The 18,071-nt window shown below is 35.9% G+C and overlaps 2 protein-coding genes across 2 annotated transcripts; one reads left to right on the top strand and one right to left on the bottom strand.

The window, feature by feature from the left end:
* Nucleotides 1-177: 177 nt before the first annotated feature.
* LOC125497721 (uncharacterized) lies at nt 178-2,769 on the bottom strand. Its single transcript, XM_048645390.2, has 2 exons — nt 2,262-2,769; nt 178-541 (listed from the first exon to the last, which is right to left on the bottom strand). The coding sequence occupies exons 1-2, from the start codon at nt 2,617-2,619 to the stop codon at nt 306-308; spliced, it is 594 nt and encodes a 197-aa protein (XP_048501347.1). The 5' UTR covers nt 2,620-2,769; the 3' UTR covers nt 178-305.
* Nucleotides 2,770-6,832: 4,063 nt separating this feature from the next.
* On the top strand, nt 6,833-8,931 carry LOC125497720 (uncharacterized). Its single transcript, XM_057394754.1, has 7 exons — nt 6,833-6,848; nt 6,961-7,074; nt 7,198-7,263; nt 7,351-7,571; nt 7,701-7,774; nt 8,560-8,758; nt 8,860-8,931. The coding sequence occupies exons 1-7, from the start codon at nt 6,833-6,835 to the stop codon at nt 8,929-8,931; spliced, it is 762 nt and encodes a 253-aa protein (XP_057250737.1).
* The last annotated feature ends 9,140 nt before the right edge of the window (nt 8,932-18,071 follow it).

The following is an 18,071-nucleotide window of genomic DNA, read 5'->3' on the forward strand; positions in this document are numbered from 1 at the left end:
TAATAATTCAGAAAATTAACATAAATGGAAGAAAGAAATTATAGATTATCAAAGAAAGAAATATGCATTTATATAAAAGTGACCACTATACACAATCCAAAATAATATCCATAGATGGTGAAACATAATAACCTAGAAAGTTTTAACATAATCATTCCCGTATTCTAAGGAGCCAAAATCTAAGTAACTTAAGCTATATAATAGAGATGCACCATATCTGCCAATCTGTTCCAAAAAGTATGTGCCCAAAAAATCTCCTAAATATGCAACTGTTGTACATCTTCACTAATAGTTATAAGCCGGGCTTAGTAATACCCTGTAACCTCGTCGTCACTAACACTAGTATCACTAACAATCTCTATGATCTGATATTCTTCGCTTTCATAAGCTAGAGCAGAATATCCATCCCCTTTCAAGAGCTCTATGAGATGATCATCACTGTTTTCACTTTCACTGTCCTTATGTATGTCTTCTTGGTCAAAGATCATGACCCCGTTGTTCGTCCTCTTCCTGTAAGACCTTCTTCTAGGAGCAACCAATCCTGAGTACAAACCAAAAAGATCCAGCATTAAAATACAGAAATAACATATATAATAAAAAGACAAATAACTGTACAAGCATGAAACCACAAATAGATCACCCAACTAGCTATGGGTGGACCACTTTGAAGGCTGCAATTGAAGAGATTGAAATGAAAAAGCTGCACTTAATAAAGTGACCACTTTGAAGGATGCATTTGGCAAAAAATTTAAAACGAAATAATCGTCAAAGTTGATAGTTTCCTTTCCTAAAAAAACAAATGTAGCAAAGAAATATAGAAAGAGGGAGTGTTATGCATGGTTAATTTGTTCATATCTTTGAAACAGATTGTGAGATAGTTCCATTGTTTTAATTTTTCTTTTTTGGTTTTTAATGATTTTAAGGGTGCATATCGTGATGATGATGGGAAACCTGTTGTATTGGATTGTGTCCGAGAAGCTGAAGCCAGAATTGCTGGTAATCTAAACATGTAAGTGCTCATTTTTGTTGTTACGTCTGAGATTAATATCAATTCTTATTTGCTGTGAAATTGTAGCTGTAAATCCTACTTTGCTCCTATTTCGAGCAAAGTTAGCAGATGATCTTGCAGCTCATTTGGTTGCTGTTGAATTCGACAGTGGAACTAATTTTGTGATGCTAAGTTTGTGAATTTAATTTAAGCTTTTGGGACTTTAGTTTCTTTTAAAATCTGGGTTGAGTTTTGTTATCGGTTCACTTCAACATATAAAATAATGTTACAGTTAAAATCAGCTTTGATCAGCAAACATCAGTTTCAATCGATACAATCGAGTTTCAGTTTGTGAAATCTAGTGAACTGTGTTAGTAGAGAATCATCAAAAATCTTCTCCACTATGTTTGAACCAGTTCTAATTGGTCATTAAAGATATGTTAGAATCAGTAGAAATAAGTTATAATCTGTATAAATAATTACATCTCTGTAGAAACAGGTTAAATGGACAGGGCCTATGTCAGGTTCTAGGCTAGTGGAATTTGTTAGCTTCCGATCCAGTACTTTATTTTCCTCCAAAATTCATAAGCAAAACATCACAGGAGTTGGGAGGGATACCTTTAACACGGGCAAATTTGTCCCTTTTTATCTAGATATCTTTGATATTTTGTTAAAAAATCAACATGGCTTTGTTTTAAGGGCTGGAGAGAATACTCCATTGATGTTATACACAAAGGGTGTGTGATTATGTTGTGTGAGGTACAGCAGAAGCATTTGGTCAAATGAAAGTTGTGACTAAGTATTGCAACGAAGAATAAGTAGTTTGATTAATATAGAAGTTTCAGGGGAATGGGTGGAGGTTACTAACTCTAATGCTGAGTACAAAAATTCACTCTACATTTTTGTGTTTGATAGGGAATATCTTCCTATGGGTGGCAGTAACCCTTACAAGGACAATTTGGAAAACTAGATCAAAAATCATAGTCTTTCTGAACTTGGGAACAGTCATAAGTTCAGAACGTTAATTCAAGTTATAAACTTCTGAAGCAGATCCTTTGATGAGTCGCTTAAGTTCTTAGTAGACAAGAGGTCAACAACAACAACAACACAACAACAACACAACAACAACAACAACAACAACAACAACAACAACAACAACAACAACAACAACATAATAATAATAATAATAGAATTAAAGGGACGTAATTAGACCTTCTGATTTGAAAAAAAAAATTATTAATAACTAAATTGAACCAAAAAAAATACTTTATACCTTCAGAATCATCAACCATCTTCTCCTTCCCCTTACTTCCAGCCGCAATTTTCGGGGATGAAACCCTTGCTTTCTTGCGTTCCTTTTCGTTGACCAGTTCGCTCCCCTTTGCTAGAAGGGCACAAACAATTTGCCTACCTTCTGCAACCTCTTCTGCAATGGTTCGCATGACTTTGTCGAAAGCTGCTTTGGCAAATACACTCATGAATGGCGTTGTTGATTCGGTTCCCCTCAAAGAAAGATAAAAATCAAGGAATTTTCTTTCACTGATATGCTCGAAATAAAGTTTCAACCATGCTTTTCGTTGTGGATCTTGTTCAATTTCATAAGCAATTTTTACTGGTGTTAAATCTACCATTTTTGGGTGTTTTGGGGTTAGGTTTACCGGAAAAAGGGAAGGGATTGGTGTTGTACAGGACCGAAGAGTGGAGGAGGCCGAAGGGAAGGGAAGGGAAGGGAAGGGAAGGGAAAGATGAACCGGAAAAGAGGATGGGGATTAGGGTTTAATGGGAATTAATTAAGGGGTCATATAGTTGGTTTGGCAAAGGGAAGGGGAGACGTTATTAGCAGGTTTGTTTCGTTAAGGCGGGAATCTAATTTAGAATTTAAAAAATTTCCCTCCTTATGTTTTTTTTTTTATATCTTTGATTTTTGTGTTTGAAAAACTTTGAAATTATACCGTAAATAATTTATAAGATTTTAGAGAATTTTTATATTTTCTTTTTTATACAACAGATATTTCGTCTCGGGAAAAAAATATTCATTTATTGTTCCTTATGAAATAAAGGACATGTTCTCTTCCGTATAAAACAGCTGAACTGAACTGAATTGAATTGAAATTGTATTAAATTGAATTGAATTAAATTCAATGTAATAAATATATAAATAATATTAAACAATAATTATAATGATAAATAATAATAATGAATAATAATAGTTTTTGGATATTTTAAAATGATTTATAAATAAATAATATTAATAATCATAAATTAATAATAATAATAATTAATGATAATAATGATAATTGCATCATATAAAAACCGTTTTGACGCGATTTTATTGGTTTATGAGATAAAAAACGTGGGTTTATGTGTGCTTTTGACCTAAACCATGTTCATCCTAATAATAATAATAATAATAATAGTAATAATAATGAGTAATAAAGCTACAATAAACAAAATAATATATAGAAACAACAACAAAGACGATAACAATAATAATAATATTTAACAAAATGGTTATATAAAAGATTGGAGATGAACTGAACTGAACTGATTGGAGCTGAGTTGAACTGAAATGAACGAAACTAATATATACTTGGAGCTGAACTGAACTGAACTGATTTATGCTTAACTCAACTGAACTGAAAATTAGTTGAGGAGACAAGGCCCTAAGATAAATTTCTGCACGATCACATACACGTTGTCATAATATTGGCAACAATTGAATATTTTCAGAATTTTCTGCAATCAAACCATCTACATATATGCTAAGTTTGTAATTCACCATTATTGTCCTATTTTCCACTAGTGAGTATGAGCGTGAAGTTTCAAACACAACAAAGATGACAATCGCTAGGAAGCGCAAGTTCATTCAATGGTTCAAACATCGAGTAAGTTAAAATAACGAGAAATTTGCCTCCCTCATATGACAAAGATGTCTACCTATTTACGTATATAAGTTGGAATAATGTTTGGTGCAGGTGACTTCTTTAGCTCAAGAAAAGCATCCTGCTGTGACTGAACATTTACAGGCCTTAGCGGATGGCCCAGGTCGTGTTGTAGCGACTATGAACAGCTACATGGTAAATGGTTGTTTGTTCCGCACAAAGGACAGTGAAATGGAAAGAGAGACACAAAACAGTGGGATTGTTGTGTTGGGGGAAAATGATGTTGAACATTACGGTCTGCTGTGCGAAGTCATTGAAGTACAGTACACAGGAGGAAATCGTGTCACTTTGTTCATGTGTGATTGGTGGGATGTTCATAGTCATAGGCGAGGAATAACTAAAGATTGCTTTGAATTCATCGGTGTCAATATTGGAAAGGTGTTGGGAAATGATCCCTACGTTTTAGCTTCACAAGTTGGGCAAGTGTACTATGTTCAGGACGTTGCGAAGGCAAATTGGAAGGTTGTAGTGAAGGCAAACCCAAGGAACTTCTACGACGTTCCTGAAATACTTGTCCAAGATAGCATTGGGGAAACAACGAAAGTTTAATGCGTTTGGCTTTTTTTTTTTAAATTGATCCATTATAGGGATTTAATAATTCCATTTATATTGATAGAGTTGTTAAACAATTTGTATTGAAATTTTTATGGTAGTTATTATAATTTGTCTGTTTGTTTGAAATTTATGGAATATCAACTTAGATGTTTTTTACATTCTCTTTCGTGCTATTGAAATTTTTATGGTAATTATTATAATTTGTCTGTTTGTTTGAGTAAGTAATGATAATGTTTTTTGTTAGCGTGTTTTTCTTCGGTGTTGGGAGTTTTTCATGAAAATGTCCAAACTAAGTGGAAAGACATCCAGGAAAAAAGTTGAAGGTCCAACAAATGAGTACGAAAAGCTGAGACTTCAAAGGATTGAAGCTAACAACACAAAGCTGGATAATCTAGGTGTGAAGCGCATTATGGCTAACATGATTAGCACGAAGCAGAAGAAGGAGGTGAGCAGCAACAAGAGTAAAGCTACCTTAGATCAAGATAGTGACTACTCACCGGAGGATGATCTTTCAGATGATGGAAATGACGAGGAAGCCACTATTGCAAACAAGAAAAGGAAGGTATGTTGAGTTAGATTTTGAAATTTCTTTGTACGTTCCTTTTTCTGTGTATTAGCAAAATAAACAAATCGGAACCATCTTTCACTTATGTATAAAGAATCCTGTCTATTAGCATTTAGCAGGGTATTATTAGTTACTAGTAATTATATGGCGATGCCTTTGAAAAGTTAGGAAACGGGGCTGACTGTATTGCATAATCTGTTATGGAAGTAGTCTAGGAGGATGCATTGTATGGTAAAAAGTTAGTCAGTTAATCACTTATTGGTGTAAGAGCCTTTGTTTGAAGGTATCCACCAATGCTCAGTTAGTTTTTGCTTGCCGGATTTATCCCCTGCTGTCTCTTGCAGTTTCCCTCTAAGCTTGACTAAAGCTGAATCAGAAACTGACTTCTGGTTGAATGTGGGTGGCCTTTTGGGTGAAGGTTGCAGGACTCTCTCTTGTTTTTGCTTAGTAACATCACCATTCAACTTACACTGCGGACTTTTGCAATCTGACCTCTTCTCCACTTCCCCATCTTCCACAATTTGCTTTGTATCCAACCGCTCCACCATGCTGCTATCGAAAAGATCGACCTTGATATTCTGCTTGATGAGTGTATCTGAAATCAAAGTCATGGAGTCTGCCTCTATATCCTGACCATCCAAAATTATGTCTTCATTCTGATCATAGCAAACCTCATAATGTTTGTGTTTTCCTTCATCCAAAAGAATATCATCCAAGGCCAATTTAACATCTTCTTTCTGATTCGTGTCATCCATAAGAATGTCTTTGACTGCATTAAGATCAGAAACAACATCCCGGTGCAGTATTTTGCTCCAATCATCCAGGTCTATATCCTTTACTGCTTCAAGCTCCACTAATACTTTTGAATCTCGTATGTGAGCTCCTGTTTCCGGTGCACAATCTACAAATGCAGGAGGCTCTCTATCCTCCTTCCGCCCTCCGCCACCTCCTCCTCCTCTAATAAAACTATCATGAATCAAAGAGGGATCCATATCAGTCTTCCCATCTTGGGCATCAACAGCATTACTGAAGATCTCTTCGGCTTCAAAAAATTCCTCTAGTTTGTAATCAATCTTGAAAAAGCTAGGTAAAAACTCACTTGGCATGGGTGATTGCACTATGACAACGGGCTAAAACTCGAACCATGGCTAAGTCCCTTCCACGAGCATTATTGTACCTCTGCTGACACTTGCTTCATCCAGTTTAAGAAAGATCAATAGTTATGATACAATATCAGTCAAAATGCAATTAGAGTGAAAGGTATGCTAATACACAGAAAAAGGTTCAATCTAGTACAATTACACTTTTTTTTTTAACATCCAATCAACGTACAAAAAAGAAACTAGTCTAAGTTAAATCTATTCCTACGGCAGGTGAGAGCCGTGGTATGTGCTTGTTGAACTTGTTCTCTACCTACCTTCCTGATTTGTCACCAATTGAATGCATTTGTTAATACTAATCATGCTTTCTTTTCTTATACGAAACAAAAATGGCAGGCACATAACCAAGACTGTGCGAATAAGGGACGAAAAGGAACTTCATTTTACCGGGTGCAATCGGCTCTTTGTTGACGCAGAGCAAAAACGTGCAAGGGAAAGGAAACAAAGGGGGAAATGTGCAGCTAAAAGCAGCCCTCAAAGTCATACAGAAAGGTTCACCTTTTAAACCATACTCATTCCACTTATGAAAGTCATTAGATTTAGTTTCATTCTAATATCTTAGTTGCGAAATCACTGCAATACAGCAATCAATAGTCAACAGGAGGCGGAAGTTCAAGACAAGATGGACTTCGATGAAGGTATAGTAGTCCATATGTATAAATATAGGATTTAAAAACAGAATACCTATGACAAATGAACTTATGTACTTCTAGGCATTATAGTGTCTGAGATTGTTTAATTTCTTTACAGAAATGAAAGAGTCTGATGAAATTGGGAAGGCTGATGTGGGAGATAGTGAATTCCATGAGCGAGAAAGTGATGGAATCAATGCAAGGGAATCCCAAAAAGCAATTGACCAAGAAGGTTTGTTTAAAGAGCCATTGCCTCTTCTTTCCTTTTTTTTGATTGACGAATGTGTTAGCTTCCAAGAGAGTTGATTTGATCATGTAAAGTGTGTTTTTTGACGGAAAATTAAATTTGGGTCAGAAGGCTCGATGGAGAAAAAAGGCGAAAGCATGCTAACAGGAGAAAAGGAGGCATCTAATGAAACAGGTATGGTTTGGCTCATTTATTTAAAGACATACCCTAAGCCTATTTTTCAAAGACAATATTTATTTTTATTCAAATTACACATGTCAGGAAAGGGAAAAACGAAGAAGTCAAATAAAACCAAAACACCAAGAGGTCCTACAAGAAATTTACAACTGGCTAAAATGAGACCCGGTGAGAAGATAAAGGTAGATTTTGATTTCAGTGGTCAACCAATAGGTGTCAACAGAGCTAAGCTGTCAAGTTACTGTGGTTCCCTCGTCAGAGATCCTATGAATGCGCCACTTTATCGTATTGAAGAATTTTCACAAGTTCCACAAGAGAATAAAGAGAAGATGTGGAAGCTCATTTTGAGTAGAACAATACTTCCACAAGCATTGATAATTCTTCAATATCTTTTACGAACTTTATTTTCTAATTAGAACATTTCTCATGTGCAGGACAAATTTGATATTGGGCTGGATGATGTTAAAGATCAAGATGAACGTGAAAAGAAAAGAAAAGATAAGAGGAAGTATATCATGACATCTTTGAACAAATAGTATCGGAATTTTCGTGCACGTTTGAAGAGAGAATATTATGAAACTGAAGAAAATGATGACGACAGACTGAAAGAAGATAATAGGCCCCAAGTGTTGACGAAAAAGACTGGGAGTGGCTTGTATCATACTTTGGCACTCCAGACTTTCAGGTTAATGCACCCTCGTACACATAGATTTCTTTATTTATTTTCAAGTTTTTATCATTTCACACAATTGTAATTTGTTTATATTTGAATTTAATAGAAAAAGAGTCGCAAAAACATTGACAATAGGTCATACCTTGATGCCGGACATACGGCAGGAACAAAAAGTTTTGCACAAAAAGCACAAGATATGGTAACGCGTGTTCTTTCACCATTCCTGTCCTAATTTTTGGAATAGTTACTTAGGTTTATTGTTTGCCATTCCTTCATTTTACGTGACAAGGTAATGCCGATTATTGGAATTGTACGAGGAGACTCATACCAGAAGCGACAAAACACCTGTAACTCAATCGGCACAGGACACCATGGAAACGAATATTCAAACTGGATTTTTTTTGGTTGTATTTGAAAGTATATTCCTACATGACAAGATCTTCTCCCGTTACTGCAGAATGAAATTAAGCAGCTAGTTGAGCAACGAAACAATTTGGAAACAAAAATGACTGATGAAGAAATCTATGCAACAATTAAGCCAAAACGCAAGCCAAGTGCACGTGATCGACAAAAAGGGATAAGTCCCTCAGTGACATCATTATTTGGGTCATTTAGTGAAGGAAAAAGTTTCGCAAAGAGGCTGAAGCATCCAAAAATGAAGCTAGTGAGGCAAAGAAGGAAGCAAACGAGGTTAAGGAGAAGAACGAAGCTCTAAGTAATACAGTGAGAGACCTCGAAAGAAATCTAGACTTATGGAACGCCCTAGAAGCCTTCATGAATTTGGCTGGATACAACATGTCCGATCTCAATATGGATGCGGTATGTCATAGATTATACCTTCAATTTAATGCAAAACAGATTAACACATGTGCATTATTAACAATTACAAATATTAACTTCTGTATTAATACTTATGACAGTGGACCGATGAAGAGGATGAGGAAGAGCTAATTCAAAAGTCTGAGAAAAAACACAATGATGTTGAAGATTAAAGATATTTGTTAGATATCAGTATTAAGGTGACCCAGGTTTCTCCTTATCTTTTTTTTAAAAAAAAAATCATTGGTGACTCTATAATAATGGTTATTTTGATGCGTTGTTGTTCTGCTGCTATGCTGCTGTTCTGCTGCTGCTATGCTGCTACTGCTATGCTGCTATTCTGCTGCTGCTGTTCTGCTGCTGCTATGCTGCTGTTGTTCTACTGCTGCTGCTGCTATGTCTCTGTCTGCTTGCTGCTCGCTGTTGTTGTTCTGTTGCTGTTCTGCTGCAGCTGCTATGCGTTGTTGTTCTGCTTTTGTTTTTTATGTTGATCTGCTGCTGTTCAAGTTGAAGTTAATATACTGGTGTTTATATATTATATGTTCAAGTCCATATACTGGTTTTTTTCCAATAATAATGGTTATTATGTTCTAAGGATTATGGTTTTGTTAGTGGTTATTATGGGTTTGTGTCCTAAGGAGTATTTTGTTAGTGGTTCATATACTGGTTTTTTTCCAATAACAATGGTTCAAGTTCATGTTCTGCTATTATGCTTCTGTTCTGATGTTGTTGATCTGCTCTGCTTTTATTCTTCTGTTGTTGTCTCTTATTTCTGTTGTTCTCATGTTGTTGAGTTTGTAAATTAAAGTTTAAACTTTTTGGGTTGCTGGATTTTGAGGATATAGGATTATGAATCGGACGCGAGTCCTAAATTAAGTTTTAGGCGGTCCGTATTACAAAGGAAACTCTCCGAATTTTCTGTAGAATTTTAATAACATATCTAGTTGTTTAAAATATTTGAGGATCACTTAATATAGTTTATTAGAGTTAGAGGTTCTAATATATTCATTGGATTCTAAAATTTTAGTAAGTTAAGCGTTAGAGGTTCTAATATATTCATTGGATTGTAAAAGTTTAAATATTCGACTTTCCATGACTTCTTTCTCCTTTTCTTTTATTTTTCTTTTCGCAATAATCTTAAAATATAAAATCAGTCAGCTTCAAAATGTTAGTTCCGCTCCAACCACAATTCAAGTGGCACTAAAAATATCTTTAGATACAACAATAATTTATGTGATGCCAAAAAATGGCTATAGAGACAACAAATTCATCTGTGACACTAAATACATGGCTTTAAAACATAATAACTACAATTGATGCTAAATAAGGTTATGGAGACAACTAAATTCATGGACGCTAAATACATCTTTAGAGCAACTAACTCACCATGCTAAACAAATGGCTTAGAGACAACTAAATTCATGTGACGCTAAATACATGGTTTTTAGAGACAACTAAATACAATTAATGCTAAAACAAATGGCTTTAGAGACAAAAAAATTCATGTGACTCTAAATACATGGCTTTAGATGCAACTAACTACCGTTGATGCTAAAAAAAATGGCTTTAGAAACAACTAAATTTATGTGATGCTAAAAATATGGATTTAGAGACAACTAATATTCATGTGATGCTAAAAAATGGTTTTAGAGACAACCAACATACATGTGATGCTGAAATGTATCTTTAGAGGCACCAGAATATATTTGACACTAAAAACCATATAATTTAGAGGCAACTATGGTTATGTGATGCTAAAAGGGGGTTTCAGAGGCAACTCAGCCAGATGATGTGCCTCTATATCCATTTTTTTTTGTAGTGCTCTCAACCCTCTCTTCACTCTCTCATCTCTCTTAACCTCTCTAAACACGCCAATTCGCCTCATGTCAACCTTCGCCTTCTGTCAACCTTGTGCGACCCGACGAAGCCGACGCGACCATGTGCGATTCCAATTCGCCACCTTCGACGAATCTCCGGCGAGTAAGGTGTTCGATTCTTCGAGATGCGTGTCTTGATTTGCGTAATTTCTTCGGTTGAGGACGGTCGTTGATGGCTCGCTGAGAAGCAATGAAGACCGTTCAATTCGTCGATCGCTCGAGTTTTCCTTCGCTTCTTCAGTTTGTCGACCGCTCGAGTTCTTCTTCGCTTCTCCAGTTCGTCGGCCGCTCGAGTTCTTTCTTCTCTCATCGTTCTTTCTATTCAGATCTATTGCGAATTTAGGGAGTGAATTGATTCGAATCAAAGATAATAATTTTTTTAATTTTGTACAAAAACAAGAATATGGTTATTGTTTGATAGAAAATAAAACACTATTAATTTTTTGTCATACAAAATAATCCTCTATCGCACCTGTTTTCACTATTGCACACTTGTTATTAGATGCTCATACGTTAATGTCTTACTGTGCTTAGGTATTTCCCGGAGGGTATCGACATTTATTTCGAGAACGTTGGTGTAACACCCCGATAATTCTCTTTTTCTAGAAAATACTTTATAATATAAAACTTAGAGAATTACCCAGGCATTATCGCCCGTGTGAAAACGTTTCGGCTTACTCAGAATTTTGCAGCGGAAAACTTACTAAAACAAAACCAACTTTATTGAACTTATGAAATAAGAGTCAAACAATGTTTGAACTGAAACACACCAACTCAAAGCTAAAGTCTGAAAATATAAACTCCTAGAAACAACTTAAATACTACTATCATAAAAGCTCTCCATTCCAGATTCCCCAATGTATGCATCTTCGAACCTGTAATGTCAATGCTTTATTGACTCTGCTCCCCCAAGGATCACCACAGGATCAATAGGCAAAGCCATGATCACACACACAAACACGACGTAATCAGCAAAGCTGAGTACTACATATCAGACAAAAACATCCTAAACATGATACTACACATGAATTTGCAGGGATAAATAACAACATAAATAAGTAATACTCTGCAGACGACTTTTACTGAACTAAACTTAAATTAACTTTTTATCACTTTAATGGAATAGTTATTAGACGAGTTGTCCTGCCAATAAAAATGAAATGGGGGCGCGACTCCAATTTCAGAGTGACCTGCGATATCGAGGAACCTTTGAATAAAAGGGATGGTGATCAACCCATCCTAGAAAAGCTATGGCACGCTCACCATAACCCAACCCTTATGTCCAACTCTAGACGTGCACTAGTCTAAAGTCTATAACTTATTCTCGTTTCACTTTACGTTGCATTCCTTTTAATACTTGTGATGACACCACAACAACCAAATAATACACAATTCATAATCACATAATCACAACAAAATTCCTTTTATCTTTAGATTAACAAGTGTTCACAACTTATCAATCAAGACTCCCTTTTATTTCTTTTTATCCTTTGTTGAACCCAGCCAACAGAAATCCGTACCTTTACATAGGTATAACCAACTTACCAAATAAGATCCCGGTTCTTATAAGATAAATTAATAACTCAAAGAATCCATGATTCCAATTTACTTAATTAATTCACTCACGAATTAATACCAAATAACTTAATTGCTTGCATCAAACTTCCATACAAACAAGTCATACTTCAACATATTCTTAGTTTACATGTAGCACAAGCAAATAACATGTAAAGCAATCTCAGTAAATCATATATATGAACACAAGGTCCTATACATGATACTAAAATAAAAACATCCCTAGAGCATGTTTCTAAACCATTTAGCACGTAGACTATGTACGTACCTTGTATAAACGAACGGTAGGCCACTTTTAAGCACTAAAAGTCCCCTACAGTGAATTCTCCGCCTAAACAACAAAAATCGAATAAATACTTGCTAAAAAAATACAGCAACTTTAAAATCCCAAACCCTTTTAAACTTCTTTAAAAATCGTTTTATAATTTAAACTCTCATTATTTTTAATCCCTAGTATAGATAAACTATTCTAGTGATTAAAAACATTAAAAACCTTAAAATATTAACTTTCTGAATTTCCAGCACTATAAAATTTTCTAAACCTTCTGAAAATATTTTAAATGCATATAAAAATCGATTCCAATCAAAATTCATATTCATACTTTAAATATATGCGATTTCTAGTGATTTAAAACCCTAAAAATCACATCTTTCATGATTAAAAATAAAAATAATAAATCTGAAATTTTTTTTTATACATATGATCCGAAATAATATTTCATAATAAATAATAACTCAAATCAAATCATGCATATAATAATAAAATAATAATAAAAATTGAACTTTAATGGAATCTTAAAGGAGAAGTAAAGAAAACAACCAAAATAAGAGGAGGAAGAGGGCGCCGGACTGAACAGCAGCAAGGACGGCGGCAGCAGTTTTTCGGCTTCAAAAAATATGTTGTGACGTTTCTTGTTCAACAAGAAACGTTACTTAGCGAAGAAGAAACGATTTTTGAGAGAAAATGAATCACGCACAAGAGGAAGAGGAGAGAGAAAAGTCGAGTGAGAGAGAGAGAATTCGAAATCACGTGCAAGGAGGAGAGAGAAAATAAGTGTAGGGCAAAAATTGGGTTTTAGGATATTTAAATAGGCTAATCCTATTGGGCTTAGGAAAAGGATTTCAATAATTAAAACTTTGATGACTAACAAGATGGGCTTTTAGGACTTTAGTCATCAAAATCCTTTCCCTTTTTATTTCTTTTGGGCTTTCGATTCCATTAAGTTTCTTTTCAATATACTTTTAATAATTAAACTCTTATTTAAAAACTGCTTAATTAAAATTTACAAATTTATTAAGCTAGAAAAATATTTTTAGTTGACTTTTAAAATAGTCAACCCTTTTTAAAAGTCAAATCATTTTCCAAACTCATTTGGATTTAAATATAATTACATAAATACTTAAATATATTTATGAAAATCCTTTAAAAATGTGGGGGATTACAGTCTACCCCCCTTAAAAGAAGTTTCGTCCCGAAACTTAACACAAAACCCTCTGTTTTCGAAAGTTGAACTCATCATTTCGAAAATTTTGAAGAAAAGAGTGCCTCTGTGCACTTTCCCATTTTTAAACACTTGTGTTACTTAGAACACTTTTCTTATGCGGAGACTCTACTTCTTTTGCACTAACATGTGCAAATTGCCCAACATAGGCATACATATACATGAAAATCATAAAAATAGACAAAAAGCGCGAAATTTATCGCATTCTACCCCCCTTAAAGAAAACGAGTTACGCCCTCGTAACTCACCTCAAGGAATAGGTCTGGATACTTTTTCTTCATATCCTCTTCGGCTTCCCACGTTGCCTCTTCTGACTCGTGGTTAGACCAAAGAACTTTGACAATATGCATCCTTGTTACGCGTACTACGCACTTTCCTGTCGAGAATCTTGACAGGTCTTTCCTCATAAGTGAGGCTACTATCTATCTGACTCGTTCAGGCTCTAACACATGGCGCTCATCAGGGATATAGCGCTTCAATTGGGATATGAAACACATCGTGCATCTTTTCAAACTCCATTGGCAAGCCAATCTATAAGCTACTTTCCCAATGCGCTCCAAAATTCATATGGGCCTACATATTTAGCACTCAGCTTGCCCTTTTTCCCAAATCTCATAACGCCTTTGGTGGGTGATACTTTCAGGAATACTTTATCACCTACAGCGAACTCATCTTCGCGCCGTTTTAAGTCTGCTAACTCTTCTGCCTATCTTGCGCAGCTTGAATTCTAGCCTGAATCAATCTAACGTTCTTGACGGTCTCCTCAATGAATTCTGTCCCCAAAACTACATTCTCACTATAGTCTTCCAGCAAATGGGACTTCTACACTTCCGTCCATATAACGCCTCAAAAGGTGCCATCTTGATACTCGCATGGTAACTATTATTGTAAGAGAACTCAATCAAATCTAATTGGTCCTCCCAACTTCCTTGAAAATCTATAGCACAAGCTCGCAACATGTCTTCCATAGTTTGGTTAGTCCCTCAGTCTGACCATCGGTCGCAGGGTGAAAGGCGGTACTCATCTTTAATGTTGTCCCAAGGTTTGCTTGACCTTCTTCCAAAACTTAGATAGAAATCTAGAGTCACGGTCTGAAATAATGTCCTTTGGGACTCCGTGCAATCTCACTACATGCTTGATATAGGTTGTAGCGAGTTGCTTCTTCTTCCATGTCTCCTTAATAGGTATGAAAAGCGGACTTGGTCAGTCTATCCACTATAACCCAAATGGTATCATTTCCACTCCTCGACTTGGGTAAGGCAGTCACAAAGTCCATAGAAATCGAATCCCACTTCCATCCAGGAACCTCTAGTGGTTGGACTGTCCCCATGGGCCTCTTATGGTCTATCTTCACTTTCTGACAGGTTAGACACTTAGACACATACTCGGCTACCTCGTTTCATGTTCGGCCACCAATATATCACCTTTAGATCCTTATACAGCTTGTCACCCCCAGGGTGCACAGAATACGGAGTATTATGCCCTTCATCCATAAGACGTCTCTTTAGATCGTTACACTTCTGTGGTACACACCACCGTCCCTTAAAACCTTAGACTCCCATCTCATGAATCTTGAAGTCTACTCTTACCTTGCTTCATTTTCTCTTTTATCTTATCTAGATGCTCATCCCCAACTTGACCCTCAATGATCTCATCGAAAATGACACTCCCAAAGAAAGATTACTGAGTCTAGCCTCACTTTCCCCAGGATTTAAAATTTCTAGGTTCAACCTTTGCATATCTCTACACAACTCCTCAGGACATATCAAGTAACTCAAGCTATGACTCGATTTTCGACTCAAGGCGTCAGCAACCACATTGCTTCCCCTCATGATACTGGATGTCTAGATCGTAATCCTTAATCAACTCTAGCCATCTCCTTTGTCTCATATTCAAGTCTTTTTGGGTAAATATGTACTTCAAGCTCTTATGGTCTGTAAATATCTTGCAAGTTGCCCATAAAGATAATGTCTCCAAATCTTCAAAGCAAACACTATGGCAGCTAATTCTAGATCATGGGTAGGGTAATTAGCCTCATAAGGTTTCATTGACGCGATGCATAAGCTATTACCTTACCATTCTGTTGCAACACACAACCCAAACCATTCTTCGAAGCATCACTATAGACCTCAAATCCCTCATTCCTCAGGTAGGGTTAAGACAGGTGCAGTGGTTAAACGATCTTTCAAGATCTGAAAGCTTCCTCACACTTCTCATTCCACTCAAACTTGGACTCCTTTTTCATCAAATTAGTCATAGGTCTTGCTATCTTGAGAAATCTCTCACAAATCTCCTATAATAGCCAGCTAAACCCAAGAAACTCTAATGTCAGTCACACACTCTTTGGAGTTGGCCACTCACTCACAGCTTGAATCTTAGCAGGATCTCCGAGACTCCTTCCTTAGACACAAAATGACCCAAGAATGCTACTTTCTCCAAACGAAACTCACACTTAGAGAACTTGGCATATAATTGGTTCTTCCTCAAGGTTTCCAAGATAATCCTCAAATGTTCATCTATGCTCGGTTTCATTCCTCGAATATATCAAAATGTCATCAATGAAAACCACTACGAACTTATCTAAAAACTCATGAAAGATTCTATTCATCAAATCCATAAATATAGCAGGAGCATTTTTTTTTTTAACCCAAATGGCATTACAGTGAACTCGTAGTGACCATAACGCGTTCTAAAGGCAGTCTTAGGTACATCCTTATCAGCTACCCTCAATTGGTGATATCCTGAACGTAAGTCAATCTTCGAGAACACACTAGCTCCATTCAATTGATCGAATAGGTCATCTATTCTAGGCAAAGGGTACTTGTTCTTAATGGTAACATTATTCAACTCCCTATAGTCGATACATAACTCATACTCCCATCCTTTTTCTTCACGAACAAAACAGGAGCTCCCCAAGGCGATGCACTAGGTCTGATATAACCCTTATCCAAAAGTTCTTGCAATTGCGTCTTTAACTCACTCATCTCAGGAGGTGCCATTCTATAAGGTGCCTTAGATATAGGTGCAGTTCCAGGAACTAAGTCTATGGTAAACTCAACAGCTCTTGCAGGCGGCATACCTGAAATTTCACTCGGAAATACGTCCATAAACTCATTTACTATTGGAACATCCTCAAGTTTTAACTCAGCTTCTTACTCACATCTTGCACGCTACAGAAAAAGCTCACACCCCTTTCTCATCAACTTCTGCACTTGCATAGCAGAGATCACTCCAAATTCTTGGTTTCCCAAATCGTCTATATGAGGTCAATTTTCCCGAAGGGTTTCTCAACACTACTTTTGAACTTCACAATCGATCCTGGCCTTGTAAATCAAAATATTCATCCCAAGAATCACATCTAGGTCTCCCAAATTAATTCTATTAAGTCAGACGGAAATACAAAGTCTCCTATCTTTAAAGGCAATTTCTAACAACTTCGTATACCTTATGATTTCTCCAATAGGTATGCTAATAGGCAAATCAACACTTCAAAATCTACTAAACCCAATTGAATTTCCTCAATCAAGCTTGCTCAAATCATTGAGCCTTTAACTCCTCAGTGGCTATTACTTCAAGTGCAAATCTAGACAACGCTATGAACTTGCTATAATACTTAGAGATAGTCATACTTCTCATCCTAAGGTTTATAAACTCTAGTTTCCTCATAAAAGCAGGGTAAAACTTTTCTCTTAAAGCAGCAATAAAGGATTCCCAAATAAACTCTTTCATAATACTGAGTCTAGTCTCATTCTCTTTCTACTATAAGTCAGTCTCATCTTTCAGATATAGTAAACTTGACCTACTTTCACACTCTCAGGACAGTTCACAGCCCCAAAAATCTTTTCAAACGCCCTAATCCGACTCTCTAAGAGGATAGGGTCAGCTTACCCCTTAAGGTACGACAGTTTAATCTTAGCTAGTCTCTCAAACATGTCCCAGCAGAATCGGGACACTCAACTTTTTCGAGTCAAATTCTTTGCCAAAGGCGAATAGCAGAAGCTAAGGCATCATTATTGTTTGACGCTCTACTTCGCGACTGAAATCTAACGTAATCTACTTTGGTTCCAGCATAACTTACATGTCCATCTAATAAGGCAACATTTGATTTGATCATTAAAGATCGCATCAACAAACAATTTCCACTAAGTTCAACATGAATGTTCTCTAATAATCACATAATCCATGTAAAATATATTCACATCAACGTGCAAGTAGAAACAAGCAAGCAAGAATATAATCACATGATGAAAAAATAATAAATAAAAAAATTTCCCATCACGTGCCCAGAATAAATTCTTACTCACTCATATAAAGAAATAATAACTTCTATTCCTCAATCGATAATAAGAATATTCTCCC

Source organism: Beta vulgaris, chromosome 5 (assembly GCF_026745355.1).
Source record: "Beta vulgaris subsp. vulgaris cultivar EL10 chromosome 5, EL10.2, whole genome shotgun sequence".
NCBI classification, from domain to species: domain Eukaryota; kingdom Viridiplantae; phylum Streptophyta; class Magnoliopsida; order Caryophyllales; family Amaranthaceae; genus Beta; species Beta vulgaris.

Coding starts and splice junctions, on each gene's coding strand:
- LOC125497721 (XM_048645390.2), bottom strand. CDS start 2,619: ATGGTAGATTTAACACCAGTAAAAATTGCTTATGAAATTGAACAAGAT. Junction 542..2,261: donor GATGGTTGATGATTCTGAAG/GTATAAAGTATT, acceptor GTTTGTACTCAG/GATTGGTTGCTCCTAGAAGA.
- LOC125497720 (XM_057394754.1), top strand. Junction 7,264..7,350: donor GGAGGCATCTAATGAAACAG/GTATGGTTTGGC, acceptor TACACATGTCAG/GAAAGGGAAAAACGAAGAAG. Junction 7,775..8,559: donor AAAAGAAAAGATAAGAGGAA/GTATATCATGAC, acceptor CATTTAGTGAAG/GAAAAAGTTTCGCAAAGAGG.